The sequence below is a fragment of the Pristiophorus japonicus genome, chromosome 8, assembly GCF_044704955.1.
Source record: "Pristiophorus japonicus isolate sPriJap1 chromosome 8, sPriJap1.hap1, whole genome shotgun sequence".
Taxonomy (NCBI): Eukaryota; Metazoa; Chordata; class Chondrichthyes; family Pristiophoridae; genus Pristiophorus; species Pristiophorus japonicus.
The window spans coordinates 187561732-187582937 of record NC_091984.1 but is presented as its reverse complement, the minus strand read 5'-3'; the positions used below and the strand labels follow the sequence as shown (position 1 = coordinate 187582937).

Sequence of the window (21206 nt, the reverse complement as noted above, 5' to 3'; positions counted from 1 at the left end):
AATTTGTAACCTGCGCCTGATTTTTTAATGTGTTGAACAGGTTTTTTCAGTTCTACAAAAATCTTCACTTGCTCCATTCTACTTTAGTTTGGAGTATGTTTTCACTGTGGAAACTTTCAAATCAGGCGTCAGTGGCCGGACACGCCCCCTTTGAAGAAAAAATTCTGTTCCAAAGTAGAACTGTTCTACCTGACTAGAACTGCAGAAAAAAAAATGTGGAGAATTGCAATTTCTAAGATAGTCCGTTCTCCACCAGTTGCTCCTAAAAATCAGGCGCAAAACATGTGGAAACTTGGGCCCTTTATGTTGGAGCCTTACGGGGCAGGTTAAATCAGTGATGTAAGGGAACAAGGTCTTCTGATATTAAGTTAACACCCTCAACTTATGAGAAATGACAGCCCATTAATCTTACCAGTTCCTATTGTGAATTATTTATAGCTCCGTGCTTTTGTAAGAATTCTTTTACTCAGATTTAATTTCATGCCTTTTGTGACTCAAACTTTGCCAATAGCTATGTCAGAATTGAGCTTACAGCCTTCTTGCTTTTCTCAATGCTGGCCTTTTGGCTCCATTCCTTTCTCTATTAAAAAATACATTCTTTTGGTTTGGAGTACTGTGTTGTATGTCCTTTTTTTTTCATCTGGGAGTTGTTTTTCATTCTTTCCACAGAAGGGATCATTTCACCTTTCTTTTTACGAATGGAAAATGGGAGGCATGCAAATATATTTCCTTTTGTGCACTTGTTTTATTTCTGCTGCTACTGCAGAGGCCCTGGCCTTGCCTATGTACTGTTTTGCCACAGGCTCTATTGCCTGACTTGATTGATAAGTTGAATTAAAGATCAAAAGAATATTTTTGCTGGGTAGTGGCACCGAACTGCCAAATGGCTGCCGGCTGCAGTCAGGGCTCTTTCTAGTCACAACTTTAAATGAATATAAAGGGAGGAAAAGCTCTCTTTTTTTAAAAAAAATCAAAATGTACATTTGTGTACGTGGCTTGAAGTTGCTTATACAACTGCAACAGTAAGCTGTCTAGATTTAGACTCTCTATCCTGGGATCTCAAATGGTGAATTCCAGCTGTTGTAGTGTACTTGGTAGATCCAATTTTCAGACAAGCACATTAGTTTACAGCTATACCTAAACCACTTTGACCGTTCCGAAAAAGGCAGTCTCCTGTCATCTTCCACGATTTGTACAAGAGCGTAGCACATGAACTGCAAGTAACATAGTTCAACGAAATGGGAGTTGAAAGGCTGTCAGAGTACATTTCACCTCCCAAAAATAGTGGTCATTGGGGGACTTTTTAAAAAAAAAAAGTATTCCTGGGATATGGGCGTTGCTGGCAAAGCCAGCATTTATTACCCACTCCTAATTGCCCTTGATTGGTGAGCTGCCGCCTTGAGCCGCTGCAGTCCCTGTGATGAAGGCGCTCCTACAGTGCTGTTAGAGAGGGAGTTCTAGGATTTTGACCCAGCGACGATGAAGGAACAACGATATATTTCCAAGTCAGGATAGTGTGTGACTTGGAGGTGGTGGTGCACCTGCTGCCCTTATCCTTCTAGGTGGCAGAGCTCACAGGTTTGGGAGGTGCTGTCGAAGACGCCTTTCTGAGTAGCTGCCGTGCATCTTGTAGATGGACTGTGTAGTACAGTGGATAAGAATGCTGTTCTTTCAATTTTGGGACCTGATTTTTAAATTCAGCTCAGAGTCTCCATCCTTCTGATGTCTGTAAGGGCCTCTAACATACGTTTGGATGGTCTGAACCCAAATCCAATAGCGGGCATTAATCCGCTGAGAAAGTATCTGACAACTAAAAAAGTAATCGGCAAACTCGCCCAAAGGTGTGACGGAGGTAGCTAGTGTGAGAATGAAAATATCCCATAATGCTGTCCTGAGACTGGAGTTGAACCACATTAATGAGACAGAGCAAGGAAGCTTCATCTTGCATCTTACCCATGTAATATCTGGTCTGAGAGTGGGAGTAATGCTGCCACTGATATACTTAAATTTACTGAGGACACACGCGCAAAAAATTAAAAACCATTGTAATGTCAATAATTTTCACCGATATATCGGTATCCGATGATATGTTTTGGAAAACATTCCCAAACTTTAGGTAGGAATTCCACGAGTAGGCAAAATTCCAAGGAATGTGAAGCAAGTCACCAGTCAGGTGAAACTAGGTTCCATTGTCTGATTACTAAATTGATCCTACTTCAGAATTAAATCCATTTGAATTTCATCAGTCCTTCTGGCTTTGACTCTTTCCACAAACTGCCTGTAGCTAATCTAAATTAAAGAGTAAACATGCCCAAACCTTTTCAGCAGGCTCAGTGTGGACTGTGGAAGGTGTGTTCTGAGAATCAATTAGATTTTAATTGCACGCATCATTAAGTTCATTCTTTTTAATCAGTTGAGACCTGTTTTGCAGCATTTCTAGTTCATCTTCCTTAATACTTCTATCCCCTATAACCTCTGCCTCTTTATTTTCTTTGACTTTCTTTATATTCAAGTTCTGTTACTGCCATCTTACAATTGTTAGGTAAATGTGCCTAACCCTTCATTGGAAGTCTGAGATACCAGCACAGCAAACAAATAGTAACAAAGGGAAAAGAGTATTTATCTCAGTCTACTTTTGTAATATCCATTCAAATGGAAAATCTATTTACAATAATCCTTAAAAGTAGGGAACATATTGAATTTGGAAATACACATAAGATATATTCAAGTGGATTTAAAGGGACCTCATCATTATCCTGGGAAGCATTTAACCTAATGTCAGTCTCTGAAATGGCTCAAGATGAAATGCCAACATAATGATGACCAAGAGCCATTTGCGCTTTACGGCTATAATAAGGGGCTCATCAACTGTCAGAATCTAAGGTCTGGTTGTCACTTGGTTTCAGCATTTAAAAAAATAATGGCCTGGTGGGTAATGACAACGAACTACCTGAAACTGACCAACATCAGGATTTAGTGCATGCGCAACTAACTGTGGAAATATTAAAATTGCAGTCAGTCATTCACTGCTCCAACGCTAACTGAGCTGTGAACCCGGCACCCCCATAGCCAACAATCAGTGAAATCAATGGAACTGGCGCAAACTTCAGCTTCTCTGTGTTAATATCACTGTTCAACACCCTATTAATTGTTGAGCCTTGTTGGAATGGGTGTAACTAGGGTTTAACAGCGTATTGACTGCCAAATAACCATCCTGGCCATGAAAAACAAACCATATTTGGGGAACGTCAAATTTCTTCACTGATCCAAATTACTATAATTTTAGATATATATAAATTTGAAGTTTGTGCATGATATTTCAGCTTCTACCTTAACCCTATATGTATGTCCCAATCATTATTTTATTCTAACATTTTTTTAAAGTGCAGATAACTAGTGCTTTTCATTTCCTGGTTTGCTGTCTGAGAATTTTTTAATGTGATTGGATGCTTAGACAGCTTGATGATGTGATTGGATGCTTAGACAGCTTGATGATGTCATTGCTGCTCTACACCTAGGAATCCCCTACAATTAAACATTGAGAAAGCTAAAGTTCTCGCAGCTTTCTTAGAGGTCAGCGGTGATCGCCATCACTTCGCTGCTGACTGCAAATTACGGGTCAATAATTATTTCTGCCCTCTCCAATTTCTTCATTCCTGTAGTGCCGGAGTACGGTTCCATGGGCTGCAGCTAGTACCTCAGCCAAGTGCGTATTCTTTATCTGTCCACACTGGCAGGTAATTCGACTGACAGCTGGGCCCATTCCTGCACTCGCCCAGTGTCCACACAATCTCATCGTCCAGCTGGGGTTACCAGACACTGGGCGCGATGGACACCCAGGATAATTGCCCACGTGACTAACTACACCAACCTGTACCATTGCCCAGGCTGAAATTAGCCACTGCAGTGCTGGGAAAGGATCTGAACTGGGATTTATCTGCTCTTTATGCCTCATCTCCACACTGTGACCAGTACTTACCAACTCAACTATTAGGGAAACCTAGGGATTCATTTTAAATTGAAACCAATTCTCTGGGGAAATTGGACTTGAAGGGGTTAAAGTATATAACACGGCAGGCTTTTAGCAGTTCTTGTATGTATCAAGATTGTCCCAGCCTAGCTATGTTGAGAGTTATTGTTTATCAGTTTAAAGTCTTTTTAAATAGCGTCCATTTAATATGTGTGTCGAATTTGTATCCATAAACGTGCATCAAAAGTAAAACTACTAGAATATGAAGCAGTATATTCATCAAAAATTGAAAGGATAATTATAAGCTTTTCATTTCAGTCTTCACAGAACGGAAATGGAACTTTGATCAAAGTAAAATCTGTAATAACATATGTTATTTAAATTCGGAGCAAAGTGCTCGTGCTGTGGATACCCCAATTCTGTAATGTTGGAGCATGTGGTAACAGTTCAAATTTATAAAACACTGTGCAGCTGCATAAAAATGTAAGGTTACGAGTAAAACTGAATAAAGCTGTGTTGAGGATGGGATGAGAAGAAGTGTTAGGTAGATGGTGTATATTTAATCCTGTACTTTCAGAGACTCTCATTGCATCTGTGCAGTGTGTTGCAGGCCTGTACAGATCTACAAACATAGGAGGAGGAGGAGGAGGTCATTCAGTCCCTCGAGCCTGCTCCACCATTAAACTGAATTATGGCTGATCTGTAGCTCAACCATAGTTAACAAAAGAAATTAAGGATAGTATTAGATTCAAAGAGGAGTTATACAAAGTTGCCAGAAAAAGTAGCAATGGCCTACTCCTGCACCTATTTTCTATGTTTCTAGAACCAAAGGTCTGATGAGCAAGAGGAATTAAAGGAAATAATTATTAATAAGAAAATAGTGCTGGAGAAACTAATGGGACTGAAGATTGATAAATCCTCAGGACCTGATGATCTGCATCCCAGAGTACTAAAAGAGGTAGCCATGGAAATCGTAGATGCATTGGTTGTCATCTTCCAAAATTCTATAGATTATGGAACAGTTCCTGCAGATTGGAGAGTGGCAAATGTAACCCCACTATTTTAAAAAAAGGAGGGAAAGAGAAAAAAGGGACATCAGTGGTAGGGAAAATGCTAGGGTCTATTATAAAGGATGTGATAACAGCACGCTTAATAATATCAATGGGATTAGACAAAGTCAGCATGGATTTATGAAAGGAAAGTCATGTTTGACAAACCTACTGAAGTTTTTTAAGGATGTAACTGATGGAATAGATAAGGGAGAACCAGTGGATGTCGTGTATTTTCATTTTCAGAAGGCATTGATAAAGTCCCACATAAGAGGTTAGTGTGCAAAATTAAAGCACATAGGATTGGGGGTAATGTACTGGCATGGATTGAAAATCGGTTAACTGACAGGAAACAGAGAGCAGGAATATTTGGGTCTTTCGGGCTGGTGGACAGTGACTAGTGGAGTACCACAATGATCAATGCTTGGGGCCCCAGCAATTCACTATAAATGATTTGGATGAGGGAACCAAGTGTAATATTTCCAAGTTTGCTGACGACACAAAACTAGGTGGGGTTGTGAGGAGGATGCAAAGATGCTGAAAGGCGATTTAGATAGGTTGAGTGAGTGGGCAAACACATGTCGGATGCAGTATAACATGGATAAATGTGAAGTTATCCACTTTGGTAGGAAAAACAAAGATAAAGTATTATTTAAATGGTGATAGCTTGGGAAATGTCAATGTACAAAGAGACCTGGGGTGTCCTTGTATACCAGTCATTGAAAGAAAACATGCAGGTGCAGCAAGCAGTTAGGAAGGCAAATGGTATGTTGGCCTTCATTGCAAGAGAATTTGAGTACAGGAGCAAGGATGTCTTACTACAGTTATACAGAGCTTTGGTGAGACCGCACCTGGAGTATTGTGTGCAGTTTTGCTCTCCTTACCCAAGAAAGGATATACTTGCCATAGAGGGAGTGCAGCGAAGGTTTACCAGACTGACTCCTGGGATGGCAGGACTGTCACACAAGGAGAGATTGGGACGGCTAGGCCTGTATTCACTAGAGTTTAGAAGAATAAGAGGGGATCACATTGAAATGTATAAAATTCTGACAGGGTTGGATAGACTGGATGTGGGGAGGATGTTTCCCCTGGCTGGGAAGTCTAGAACAAGGGGTCACACTCTCAGGATATGGGGTAGAAACTTTAGGACAGAGATGAGGAGAAATGTTTTCACTGAGGGTGGTGAACCTGTGAAATTCTCTACCACAGAAGGCTGTGGAGGCCAAGTCACTGAATATATTTAAGAAGGAGATAGTTAGACTTCTAGACACAAAAGGCATCAAGGGGTATGGGGAAAAAGGGGCAATATGGTGTTGAGATAGAGGATCAGCCATGATCTCATTGAATGGTGGTACAGGCTCGAAGGGCCTACTACTGCTCCTATTTTCTAGGTTTCTATGTTTCACATCCATTTACCTTAGCTCCATATCCCTGGACACCCTTACCCAATGAAATCTATCGATCACAGTCTTGAAAGCTCCAATTGTCAGAGCATCCACAATCTTTTGGGGGGTGAGAATTCCAGATTTCTACTGCTCTATGTGGGGGAAAAAGTGCTTCCTGATTTCACTCCTGAATGGCCTAGCTCTAATTTTAGGATTATGTCGTCTCATTCTCTATTTTCCCCATCAGAGGAAATCGTTTTTCTATCTAACCTATCAAATCCTTTTCATATTTTAAACACCCCCACTAGATCACCTCTCAATCTTCAATACTCAATGGAATACAAGCCAAGTTTATGCAACCTGTCTCCATAATTTAACCCTCTAAGCCCAGGTATCACTCCAAGGCCAATATATCCTTCCTGAGGCGTAGCCCAGAACTGAACGCAATACCTTTCCCCAACACCACAGGAATGGCTGTAGCCAAAAATATGGGGTCAGATTCACAACTGTGGCACAGTTCTTTTATGACTACTCCTCCCTACCCCATCCCTCCCTCAACCCTCAACTGTCAGCTGTAGTTCAGTGGCTAGCACACTCACCTCTGAGTCAGAAGGTTGTGGGTTCAAGTCCCACTCCAGGAACTTGGGCACATAAAATTAAAAAAAATCTAGGCTGACACTCCAGTGCAGAGTTGAGGGAGTGCTACACTGTAGGAGTTGCCTTATTTCGGATGAGACGTTAAACCGAGGCCCCGTCTGCTCTCTCAGATGGACGTAAAAGATCCCATGGCACTATTTCAAAGACGAGCAGAGGAGTTATCCCCGGTGTCCTGGCTAATATTTATTCCTCAATCAACATAACAAAACAGATTATCTGGTCATTATCACATTGCTGTTTGTGGATGTTTGCTGTGCACAAGTTGGCTGCTGCATTTCCCACATTACAACAGTGACTACACTCCAAAAGTACTTCATTGACTGTAAAGCGCTTTGAGCAATCCGGTGATCATGTAAGGTGCTATATAAATGCAAGTCCTTCTTTCTTTCAACAATAAAGCTGGACCCTCTGATCTCCTTAGTTGTGAGATCATCAGTTTTAAATTCCTTGTTAAAATCTGCGGGTGAGGGGGGAGAGAAACGAGCAGAATTTAAAAATATTTTTAATTCTTTTAATGTAAGGCATAGTAAAATCATAGAATCATACAGCATAGAAGGAGGCTATTCGGCCCAATGTGCCTGAGTCGGCTCTTGGTGAAAGCGCTGTCTAATTGATCCCACTTTCCTGCCTTTTCCGCATAGCCATGCAAAATTTTCCTTTTCAATTATTTATCCAATTCCCTTTTGAATGTTATTATTGAATTTGCTTCCACCACCCTTTCAGACTGTGCATTACAGATCATAACAACTTTCTACATAAAAATATTATCCTCATCTGCCCAATGTTTCTTTAGCCAATTACCTTAAATCTGTGTCTTCTGGTTACTGACCCTCCTGCCAGTAAAAACAGTTTCTCCTTATTTATTCCATCATAAACCCTCATAATTTTGAACATTATTAAATATCCCTTTAACCTTTTCTGCTCCAACAAGAACAATCCCAACTTCTCTAGTCTCTCCACAAAACGGGTCCCTCATTATGAAAAAACAAACCAAAAGTTATTGACGGTTGAAATATTAGATGATTAGCAGTGACTACAGCAAACGAGAGGAACTTAAACCACTATTGCATCAAACAGGATATTTTTGTTCGAATATTACTTCTGACAACACGGTTAGATGATGATTGCAACAAAACTGCATATGAGAGTGTTGTGCCTGACAGGACAGCTCACTGAGACCATTCTAGCCAATGCTTACTGTTCGTAGCTGAGATCCAGTATATTAAAAAAAATCAAACATGAGCTTAATTTTGGGGTTCGATGTATCAAACTAAATTTAAACTAGGTTTTATTTTAAGGCAAACTTAGAAATGAGAATTGGGGAGAGGGGTTCACAGCCTTTATGTTGCCCACTCACTATATATTTCGCTCTCTTCTGTTACACATTCATCTCTTTGCCACTGGTCCACTGCACTCCAGATCTGATGTCTTTATAAAGGCAAAATGGCTGGTATAAAATGGAATCATTGAGAAAGCCCAGCCTTACTCGTCACTGCCAATAGCTTCAGTGTTGTTACACAACCTGCATCTGTCCAATGATGAAATATGATAGGCCTGGTTGGCAGTTGCCAAAGCCCATCTTTTGCTGGATTCGGAACAGTATAAAGCCATGCTCGCTAACAAACTTGACACGGGTAGTCTATTCCAAGTCCCACGAAACACTGGAAAGATGTGTTGCCGTGCTGTCTGTCGAGATTAGAACTGAAACCACACAAAAGTCCACTGTCAGGGCCATAAATCCTGCTGCAAGCCACACATCAGCATTCTGGAACAGACGAGAAAAGCCCAAAGCTAATGTCAGTTCCCATACTTCATCCACCACTTATCCAGTGGGACACACTCCAGATGGTGTTGTTGCTTGGAACTCTTGTATGCAGAAGTTCTGGTACATAATAAATCATCACTAGCTAAATCAGGGCTGCTGGAATCTCTCCTGCCCTCCACGCAATCACAGACCTTCCCTTTAATTCGTTCCTCACCTCTTGCTTTCACTGTCTCTGTACTTGCTTAAAACTTGAAAGGTCATCGACCTGAAACATTAACACTGTTTCCCTCTCCACAGATGCTTCCTGACCTGCTGAGTATTTCCAGCATTTTCTGTTTTTATTTCGGATTACCAGCATCCGCAGTATTTTGCTTTTGTGTCTGCTGGAATATGTATTGGGCTGTGGAAAGTTTGTGACTGACCCATTGGTACTCAGCACATTTTCTCCATACTTTGCCACCCTCCCGAATTCACAAAGCGTTCATTGTTTTATGCAGTATTTTTAGCTGCACCTTTGTTCCTGTGAAGCGCCTTGGGATGTTTTGCTACATTAAAGGCGCTTTGGAAATGAAGGTTTTGTTTGTTGTTATGCTACCTTATATAAAATATACCAAAAAAATCCTATCTGCACATCACCAGTGAAATGACAAGCCTATAATGGCCTGACGACTACACTAATGATTCTGAAAGTATACGGGACAAGGTAATGTCTCATCCCTGACCCCGCCCCCCCAAGATTGTTTGTAGAGGTAGATTACTTACTGTACCAGCTGATGTGTCATCCCCAAGGGACAAAAATGTGCACAGTACATATGCCTGGCTACACTGGTGGCCTGAGGACATTGTCACAGCCAAGCTTGATCCTGTCCTCACCCAACTCCCTCACAGTTTCACCTCCAGCAAGGATCGCTAGGTAACGATCAGCAGCAGGAGCCCTGCATCCTTTGCCAAGGGGTACTGAGCTCGGCTGCAGCAACCCCATAGAGAGATGAACTAAAGCAGCACAGACCAGAGATTGAACCCGGGACCATAATCTACTTCATAAGTGCACTTCAAAGGAAACCTATTGGGCTTCAGACTCTTGTGCATAATATCATATTCAACATTCCTTTCGAGGTTTGGTCATAGATTAATCGACAGCTGGTATTTATAAAGCTCTGCAGGCCAGCTGAAAGTCAATTAGTTGTTAATCTTATTACCAGAGGTTCTGTTATCTATAAATTATCTACAAACACTTTGGACACCATACAACTTTGGCTTTTGTTGTGTTTCTGATAACATGATCTTAGTACACCAGCTATAAAGACAACAGCAAGGTGACTGATGATATAAACCAGCTTCCTCCTTCTCTCTATTCAAGAGAGTCTGATATGTCCAAGGATTTCAAACATAGACCCAATGAACACCCAGCTAATTGTAAGGTGGCGGCTCAATAGTCTGCCAGGAAACAGACTGTTAACTAAAAATGTGAAGGTCCGAATAGTATTGACAATTAAGAATATAAGAATGTTATCAGAACAGGGAAAGACAGGTAGACCCAACAAAATGGTTCTTTTCTGATAGATCATCCATTTCAAGTGTCATCTGGGGACGCAGCTAGTACCAACTCATGTCAACATCATGTTGCATACCTTGAGTAGCTGCTGATCTCATCTCAATAAAAATTGTTCTTCAGGGACAACCTGCCAGAACTGAGGTGGTCGCATATGAGTTTGACCAAATAGTGAACTTTACAAATCTACTGGGGTTATTTATTTACGTGATCATAGCTTTCAGACCATTCAGAAGGCTGTTTTAGGAGAATATGGTAGCCTAGTGGTTAAGGTACTGGCCTAGCAATCCAGGGGCCATGAGTTTAAATCCTACAATGGCAAGTTATTGGATTGAATTCAATAAAGCTGGTCATTTGTGGGCTAGCACCAGAAAACTGGATTGTTGTAAAAACTCAACTGGTTCACGCATGTTCTTCAGGGAAGGGAGCCTTGCCATCTTACTTGGTATCGCTACTTGTAACTCGAATCCCACACTTTGCCCTCTGAATTGGCCATCCTGTTACAAACAATTGTTATGAAGTTCAATAAGGAGAAGAAAATCAGACAGACCTATTGGCAATGTATCAGGATAAACTAAGGCAACCATGGCCAAGTCAACTCCGCAGAGTCCTCTTTATCAACATTTGGAAGCTGGTGTCCAAGCTGAGAGAATGGTCCTGCAGACTGGTCAAGCAACAACATGACTCACAGCATCATTATCAGCCAATATCCCAAGCCTTCATCATTGGCTATGGCAGGATAGATCCCAACAGATGTGAGGGCACAGTGGTGCATGCATGGATAGAAGTGTCTCTGAGAATCCTTCACATTGACTCTCAACCCCATGAGCCTTCAGGTAAAACAAAGTCAAGTAAGCTTCCTGCTAATTACCATCTTGCACACCCCCACCCCACACCAAATGATAAATCAGTACTCCCTCATATAGAACTTCACTTAGAGGGCACAGAATGTACATGCTGATATTAATAACCAAGCTGGTTGAGTCCTGGAAAACACAACTGCCAGACTGGACCAGCATCAGGTGGTGAGGGAACCAACACGAGGAACTAATCTACTTGACCACCTCTGCATCAACCTACCTGTCAGATACGTCTGTCCATGATAGCACTGGTAGAAATTTGTGTCTCCATCATGAGTATATCCTCTAATTGTGTAGTGCGACACTACCACCCTACTGAGTAGGGCAGATGAAGGACAGATCAAGTAGCTCAAAACTGGGCATCCATGAGGCACTGTGGGCCATCAACAGCAGCATAATTGCATGCCACCACATTTACAAAGTTTAAGTCAGGAGTGTCTATTTGTTTGGATGGATGCAGTTGCAACAACATTCAAGATACTCAACACCACCCTAGACATATCATTTGCTTGATTGCCACCCCCGTTAATAGGCTCAATATCCAATGCCTCCATCACTAGCATAACAACAACTTGCATTGATATAGCGCAACATATTTAACATTGTAAAATGTCTGGCTGCAGCTTGTATGATCACAAGGATGAACTGCAGGAACTCTAAAGAGTTCTTGGACAGCAACACCCTCCCCTGGGACTTCTACCATCAGAAAGAACAAGAGCAGTAATGTGAGAACATCACCTCCAACTTTCCCTCTAAGTCACACACCATCCTGCCTTGGACCTATATCGCCATTCCTTCATCGTGACTGGGTCAGTTCCCAATCTAGCACCATAGGGGAGCACCATCAGCACAAGGACTGCAGTGGTTCAAGGAGAAGGCTCACTACCTTCTTCTCAGGGTATCTAGGGATGGGCAATAAATGCAGGTCTTTCTGTGTTGCCCGCATCCCAAGAAGAAAAACAAAAGGCTCTATTCTGCGAATAAAGAGGAGTGTATGTTGCTAAATATTAAATCATTCCTCCATTCTCCATGTAATGTGTTGAAGTATCTGGCCCCATGCACCCTTTGCTCCCCCTGATTAGGTTATTCTCTTCCCTGCTGATTGCACTTTAGCTCTCGTTATAGACCCCTTTTGTTTTAGTGACTACTTTGCCTTTCTGATAAACCTCCTACCTCTGCTGTACCAGCAAAACTACTGCTTTGTGGTTTTTCTGGAACAATCAAGATCGCAAATAAGACTTGAATTGGTGCTGATGGACTCCGAAATGAGAACATGAAGAAACATTTCTTCTCAAAAGCAATTGCTCCAATATTGATAACATAAATGCGCACAATGGCTAACAATCTTGCCACAGTTGGCCCACAGATAGAGTTGTCATATCCATTTCACCATGGCTCAAGGATAAGAATTTCAGCAAAGTTTTACAAACACTGATTACTCTCCCTGGCTCCCTTCCCATCCCCTCCCCCAGTGCAAAATTAACAAGCCCCAAGTGAGATTGGAAGAAATTTGCTCCTCTGGCCCCATCTCTTGTAAGCTACATGGAATATGGAATAGACTTCCCGCAAAGCCAGTTCATACTATGTTGATTAACTCTCTTTATAAAGATTAACTCCCTTTATAGAGAGTTGGATAAACAGTTAACAATGGGACTGCAGATTATAATGGTAAATACATACATAGATGATCAAATGCACTATTGATAGGGGCCCATGCTGCTGCCACCATGGGAATGGCATCTGTGGAATGCAATTCATTATGTTTGAGTAATGTAGGTTGTGACATTAGATTGATATCCTGTAGTTTAGCGGGATTAGTTTAGGGGTTCGGGGAAAAATTGTATCCCTTTTTCACCTCCCATTGGAGACTAAAGGGCTACCTGCTTAATGAAAAATGTTTGGCAAATATTTTTCTATTCATTTAAAATCCAATGTGTAAATTGTATCGGAGCATATAATTAGACCCAGTGAGATAAACAATTCATTGCTCAGTCTGCTTCCTTTCTGCAAACAAGAAAAGGTTTACAGTTTTATTCATGAAGGAAGCACCCTTTTAATTGCACACAAAGAAAGATCGTCAATACAACAAGTGAGGCAAAATATGTTTGTATGTTCCGTTATGAATAACAATTACCATTAATTGTAGCAAAATCTGTCGCCCACATCATCTAGTTATCCCATCTGAGACACTGCACAGTCGCGAGGAGTTCCAGAAAATAAAAAGTGGATGAATGCTACCCGGTATCACTGAAGTATCCCGTGTCTTTGACCTAAATTTCTGTTACTTTCACTGAGAGGCAAAAAAAACTCCAACGATTTCTCCAGTCATGCAGGAACCAACCACACAGAACTGTAACTGAAAAATTAATTTGACACTTTGCCTGCCAAGCCTTCCTGCTAAATTAAAATCCATGGGGGCTGGCATGAAAGATGAGTTCATGACAGGAGAATGCCTTTGAAATGTGCTTCTCAGTATGATGAATAACTCTGGCTGAAGCTTTACTGTGCAGCTAGGCCTCCACCTGCTGGTCAATGTAATTCTAAACTGAGCTCTCTCGTAGTAAGCATTATTTGCTTATCCTAAATAGCTCCGCATTGCTGAGGATTTATGTTGCCCAATTCAAAAAAACAATACTTGTTTTAATACTAGGCTGATTTTACTCTTCCAAGGTGTATTGAACTTCCTTTATCAATAATCTTTTATGTTTATAATTCAAGATTGGAGATATTTTTTGTTTGTTTGAAGAGGTTGAAGTCCACTGACCTGATGCTTTCAACAGTACATGCTTGTTCCATTGAGTGGTCCACCATAGAAAAGCTTTTTTTGTTGTATTTCTCCCTACTGCATGGTCTGAATTGAACATTATCGTAGAATCATATTATGCTACAGCGCAGAAACTGGCCATTCAGCCTATCATGTCTGTGCAATGTGCATCTAGTCTGATCCCAGATTCCTGCTCATTTACCAACACCTTTAATTTTCTTCTTTTTCAAAACAACTATCTAATTCCCTTTTAAAAGAATGTGTAGACTCTGCAACAGCAAAGCCCTGTGGCAGAGAAACTCACGTTCTTACTCATGCGGGGGTTCCGCAGGTGCTGCTCAGCCTCCAGTATATTCAATGGGCGTGAGCTTTGGCCATGATCGTCACCAGGCTTTCCAGCTACGGGAAAAGAGGATGGGGAGCATGCTAACTCAGCCAGGTCCTGTCCTTAACTGGCATCCATACACAGCCAGGAGAAAGCATCATGGGGGCGCAGGAACCCTAACTGGTTTTGTTTCCCTCAACACTGCCCCACTATGTTAATGGCACAGAGCAGCGATCAAACCTGCCACCTTGCTGGTCTGTGTGGCTCAGTTCCATGATAGGCCATTCATTTGCTAACTGAGCCAGAAAGGCAGTCAGGTTTGGAATTTTTGTTGTTGTTTGTTGCCAGATGATACAGTCCAGCTAATGAATGCCACAGATCCATTCAGGGAGCCATTCACTAAGTTTCCAGTGAATGATGTACCATTTAGAAAAGGTATTTCTGCAGTTTCTTTTTTGAGAAGGTAGCTGAAAGTAGCATTATCCAAGATACTGGTATATCCATATTCAATCTGAATGGACTCAATGCAGAAGTGATGGGAAACACTCCCCTGGAAAATGATAGGAATGTGTGAGGTACTTTTCAATTTCACTGCCTAAAATCGGTGACTGAATAAGTTTAATTCCGTTTTTATTGCATGAAATTAGGGATTCCCAGGATTCTTACCAGTGTTTGGGGATCATATTCTGTAGCTGCCGCCTGATACTGGAAGGCCGACTGGTCAGGATCCAGGTCTTAGCTCACCATGTTGGTAATGTGCCAAGGCTTTGAAGGGAAGGCTTGAGAGAAGGTTTGTACCTGTGTTGTGCCTTCACTCTCAGAAAGGAATTGGGTCTACGTGTGAGGATGAGTGAAAAATGGGACCATGGGATTGGGCAGAAAGAGTAAGGCTATTTTGTTGGGTGAGAAGCAAGGAATGAGACTGTTCCAAAAAAATTGATGGAATTAACTTTGAGGGCAATACTCAAAGTGTATATACTTTATGGGGAGTCTGACTGGCCTGCAAGAAAATGTTTTAAAAACAGCATCTATACTCTATGGAAGCCCTGTAGGATATCTGACACAGTAATTCTAATTTTTAACAGTGCCTCATCAATTTAAATATTGGTTGGTGTGATGTATGTTTTAATCTACATGCTAATTCTGTATTCCAAGTTCTCAATTTCCTGTATGCAGTAAGTGCACAGAGTAATCTTTCTGTAATTGTGACGTGACTGGGAACCAGCAAAGTGTAATGGTGGGGAGTATAATATCTGTACTGCCAGTGTTACAATAGAGTGAAGTAGCGATTGTTACTGGTCTTCCAATAGAGGGAATTAAGAATATCACACAAAAAGCATATTAGCACAGCATTAAAAGCTTATGTGATAGCAAGAGTGACTACGCCTTGTGAACAACGCTCACTATTGTTTCGTGTCACCTATTATTACAATATTTGTGGCTGGATCTGCTTACTTTAACAATATTATAGTTCTGTTAACAACCCCTGCGATTAACAGCAGCTATTAACATATTTATTTTCTTCCGCCTAACCAGCAGCCGACGGAATACTTTGATATGGGCATCTTCCTGGCTTTCTTTGTGGTGGTGTCTCTCGTCTGTCTGGTTCTACTCATTAAAATCAAGCTCAAACAACGCAGGAGTCAGGTAAGCGACAATGAGTGTGTTTTTTTTTTAAGTACTAAACTAATCTGACAGAATCAGTACAGATCCTTAAAGGCTTTGGAAACTCCCAAACCTGAATTGTATCTCTTGCATAATCGCAACTCCTATAAAGTAGCGTACGTTCAAGCTAAAAAGGGCGAAAGTGATCAGACAGTTTAGATTGAGCTGCTTTATAAAGAAGGTTAATATACTCAGCAAGGCAGCAAAAGTGGATAGTGTCAACAAATTCAACAGGGAACTGGGTAGATATTTGGAGGAGAAAGGGATTGAGGGAAATCTGAGCTGGGGGGGGTTACTTTTGACCTTGGGCATTAATGTAAAACGGGTGATATCGGATCAGCCATCCATTATACATCCCTTCCAATATTAATTTCCTTTGACTTCGATGGAAATTAAAATCAGGAATGTTGTATATAACAGACGGTTGATCCGATATCGCCCGTTTTACACTATTGCCCCACGTCGAAATGCTGTTTTTTTTCTAAACTTTCGAACTGGCAACAATCTCTTACAGTTTGATTCCTATTTAATACATGTGTGTTGGTTTGAGAGCCAGTTACTAAAATAATAGAAATGTAATGTGCTCCTTTTATGTGCTAAAGCTGTAGCACAATAGTAAAGTTCAAATTGCATCAGTAACCATCAGAACAAACCCGTGCAGTTATAGTTCTTAGTCTCAACCTTCAATACAATCCTTACCTCCCTCTTTGATAGGTGCTTTAAATGATACAAATTTAGCTTTACTGTTATAAAGGTAATGCCAATGAGTGATGGAGCGGGCCTGTCAGGAATCCTGCATCACCGTGACCTAAGTAAACAAATAACTTCACGCTGATTATTGAATGGTACATTACAAGTTTCTTCACTGTTTTGTATATACTGTTTGCAGCCCTTCCAATATAACAGCTAAACACCTTTATGAATGGAACTGACTGCAACTGATTCCGGGTCGAGATCTTTGCAATCACCTGCCCAGTTGTCAAGTGTAAGACAGAGTCCATACCCTTTCATTCATCAAGCATTAGGACCACAAAGGTTTATTATCTGAATAGTCGTTTGAATAAAATGACTAGATTATATATTTGGTTTATGAAGCTTGTTGCTGTTCTTATTTAACAATTTTGAATATACTGTCAAAATATTTGGGTCACAATCTAAATAACTTACAAAATCATGTTAATAGAACATGGAGGAAGATTTCCTCTGCATGCTACGTGGAATTAAATCATAAACCTGTTAAGAGAACAAGCTTACAATTCTGTTACATATAGCACACCAAGGAAATCTTGTCCCACTGTTCTGGTGTATTTCTTAGATTGATTTTCTCTAATTCGAATCCTTCAGACGAGATTTTATGTACCCAACTGCACTAAGTGAAGCGCGCGCGGATGTAAGGCCTTGTATGGTGCACTGTGCCGTACATAATTCAGAAGGCCCAAACCTGTTAACCAACAAACACCATCATCATAGGATTACATAGGATATACAGCACAGAAACAGGCCATTCGGCCCAACCAGTCCATGCTGGCGTTTATGCTCCACTCAAGCCTCCTCTCGTCTTTCATCATCCAACTCTGTCAACATAACCCTCTATTCCCTTCTCCCTCAGATGCTTATCTAGCCTCCCCTTAAATGCACCTATACTATTTGCCTCAACTACTCCCTGCGGTAGCGAGTTCCACATTCTCACCATTCTCTGCTTAAAGAAGTTTCTTCTGAATTCCCTATTGGATTTCATGGAAACTTATCTTATATTGTTGCTCTTCCCCACAAGTGGAAACACTCTCTGTATCTAATCTGCCAAAACGTTTCATAATTTTAAAGATCTTAACCTGTAGTAACCTTTTATAAAACGCTGTTGGATAGAGGAGGTACCTTAAATTACAAGTGGGTACAGGGAGTGTCACTATACTAAATCAAAGGTCTCCCCTGATGGCTCAGTGGGTTTATCCAGTCAGTACCTAAGCCACAAAGACCAACCATGGCTGGGGTTTGATTGCCATTATAAGCTCAGTGACCTAACTTAAGGCAGGGGAGTGAAGGGGTGCTGCATTTAACCTCAATCTCCCTGAGTTGGAGAGTAGGGAGAAGCAATCATACTGCTAATTAGTATTGAGCCCCTCCCCCTCCACTTTGCTGGTCGTGTAAATGTGTGGACATCAGGCAAGGAGAGGATTGGACTCGGCTGCCATGTCCTCTGCAGATGAATAGACTTTAACATTCACTATTAATGCTCACATGACTAATGGCCCCTTGGGCATGGTAACGGTGCACAACTGGTGCCCATGGGACCATGCCCCAGCAAGGGTGTAGTAGACACAAGGTGCAATACCTGATGCATGTAAAGGTGGTTATATACATGTTCTGTGGTCAAATAATTATTAAATTGAAAAAAATCAGTGAAGCAAATTACTATCTACAAAGATCAGTAGTTTAAACAAAGACAACCCTAGGTGAAGGGGTAAGACCCATAGCATAAAACAGCACCACAGTTGAGTGGGGTGGGGAGGAGGAGGCCTAGGTTGTAAGAACATTGACAGATCGAGGAAAGTAGAGTTCTTCTGTGTTGGGCTTCTGGCAAAGGAATGAGTTTGCAGCAAAGCTTGCAAAATTGCAATTTATTGAAATCTTTCTATCTTGCTACAGAGCTCGATGAACAGGATGGCAGTCCAAGCCCTGGAGAAGATGGAGACACGAAAATTCAAATCAAAGGGCAAAGTTGCTCGAGAAGGCAGCTGTGGTGCTTCAGACACGCTCAGTAGCAGCTCCACCTCGGACTGTGCCATCTGCTTGGAAAGATATGTTGACGGAGAGGTGGGGAAAGTTTTTTTTTTATTTAAAGCTGGTTCCTGGTTGATTCAGACAGTTTGCAAAATACTTGCTACAGAATAGTCAGCTTGATTAGCATCAAGATCTTACAAAGAAAAAATTGTGTGGACTTCTTGATCAAATGAAAGTTCTTCAGTTTTAGTTGATTTTCTGGAAAATTCTTAAAAGGATCTTGAGGTTTTTTTTTAACTTTCAAGTATTCATGTGGTTCAGGCTCCAGTTTCAATTGTGTTACATTAGCCCCACTACCTAATTTACCAGTGTGAGCCCCAAGGAACAACAGCAATATTGCATTACCTTTTTGTATTGATTGCTGTTAATGCTGCTTTTGGACTTTATACCATAACTTTGACAGCAGTATAAGTTGAGAATCAACATTCTGTTTTCAATTGCAACCCTTGTGAATAAGTAGGTGTAGCCTGTGAGAGAGAGGTTTTCCATCTTGGGTCAGAGGTTAATGCTGGGAGTAGGCATACCAATCCAGGAGCTTTACTGTGCTCCTACTGATTACATGACATGGCTGCAGCCGAACAGAAAGCAGTGGGAAGGACAGAGAAGAAGGAATGAAAAGAATTCTAGAAATCAAAAACGACCAGGTGAGGAGATATATATTGCAATAAATGCTGGCCTTTTCAGCGACGCCCACATCCCATGAACGAATAAAAAAAATATATGGGACAAGGGCCTCTAACTATTTTACACTCAAAATATAATGCCATTTCATGGATGTTGCATTCGCTGAAGCCTACAAAACCAAAATGAAGTCTTATGCTTGCATATCAGCTGTCTGGTTGTCACAACATCTGCTTTTATACGAAGAACAAAAGGGGACAGGAAAACATGGAGGAAAGGTCACCAAGCGTGGGTGTGCAACTAAGAACATTTAGATGTGGGTTATGGTCTGTGACCTGCAAAGTCAGCCAGACAAGAGTTCTGTCAGTTATTGAATTCAGCTTGAGGTACTCGTAATATCTTCTCATTGTGAAAAGGGATGGTGGCGGAAGGAACAGAGTTTGTTATCTTCTGTGTCGCCTTTTCTGTGACTGGGCGGGAGGACTGGAGTCAGCCAGGATGGGATTCTAACTTCCTCCCTTCTTGAATGGGCACTCAGACCTATCAGTTCCATTTCCTTGCCTTGAAACTTAATTGGACTTGATCCTACAGATTACGTTTTACAAACATTATTTAGTAGCCTGAATATATGTTGAATTTTTACTCTAGATTTACAGAAAGCCAAAAACTTACTCCATGAGTATTTCACCACAAAGTTTCAAAGGTCCTGTATAGTGGTTAGTAGCACATTTAGATTTTGTTTCCATTTAACTTTCTAGGATTCTAACATCAGTTTGGTCAGTACATTGGCAGGGGCTCAAACCTTAATCAATCGAATATACTTTTACATCTGTACTTTTTGGCACATTGAATGTAACGTTTTCAAATGTCCAGCCTCTCTTCTAAATGACAACCTTCTTGTTGACAGGAGTTGCGTGTGATTCCATGCACACACCGATTCCACAAGAAGTGTGTGGATCCCTGGCTTCTACAGCATCATACCTGTCCACACTGCAGACACAATATCATCGGTAAGTTCATCCTCATGAAAGCTAATAGAGTTCATGGCCAGTTCCCTCAGGTCAAGGGCAGGATGGTCTCCCAATTTCAGCTCTTGAATTTTTAATGGTAAAATAAAGAAGACAACCAAGAGGCCAAACATCAGTGGGAGCGGCAACCTGGCATCTGACCCCGGCAAGCACATTGGGGTCAGGTGGGAGATACCCTACGTTTAGTGATCTGCCAGACATCCACAGCACTAAAGATGCAGCTTGGCTGCCGACCAAGGTTGGCAGACTGCAAAATGGGGCTTTGCGTGGCAGATTTGAGTGGGTGGAGGTGGGGGAGTTTGCTGACTCTTCCCTGCCTCACCTTTGAGGATTCAGGCCATGGCCCAGGTTGCCCAGAGAGCTATTCAGCAGGCTGGTCTGACTAGGCAAGCTACCAAGGATCTGGCCAGTGTATTATAGGCTGTGGGGACACTCCCAGGCTAAAGATCCCGGCCTCTGGCCTTGCCCTTTCCTGCACCGATGGCCTTGTTTGGGGAAGATAGAAACTCCGCTTCTTACAGGCTACCTGGAACTCCCAATGGAAGGCTGGGATTCAGCATATCCATGTGTTGGCTTAATTTGTGACCCTTCAGGTGGAGGTGCAACAGAGCAGCAGCGGGTTTTTTGGCACCTATATATTTAACATGATGTATCAGAAATGCTTGAGGCAAAATCTTCTTTGTATACACCAAACAAGGTCACTGGTATGTGCATTGTTAGAATGCTATCAGTTAACCTTAGACAGCCTGAAAATTCCTCTTCCTGTTAAAAGTCCTCATTCAAA

The 21206-nt window shown here is 41.4% G+C and overlaps 1 protein-coding gene across 1 annotated transcript in view; it reads left to right on the top strand.

Moving 5' to 3' along the window:
* The window catches only part of znrf3 (zinc and ring finger 3), a 121550-nt gene that overhangs the window by 81932 nt on the left and 18412 nt on the right, over nucleotides 1-21206 (top strand). The window contains exons 4-6 of the mRNA XM_070887685.1: nucleotides 15864-15974; nucleotides 18639-18806; nucleotides 20302-20404. Of these exons, the coding sequence (XP_070743786.1) occupies nucleotides 15864-15974; nucleotides 18639-18806; nucleotides 20302-20404 (382 nt within the window). The remainder of the gene's footprint in view (nucleotides 1-15863; nucleotides 15975-18638; nucleotides 18807-20301; nucleotides 20405-21206) is intronic.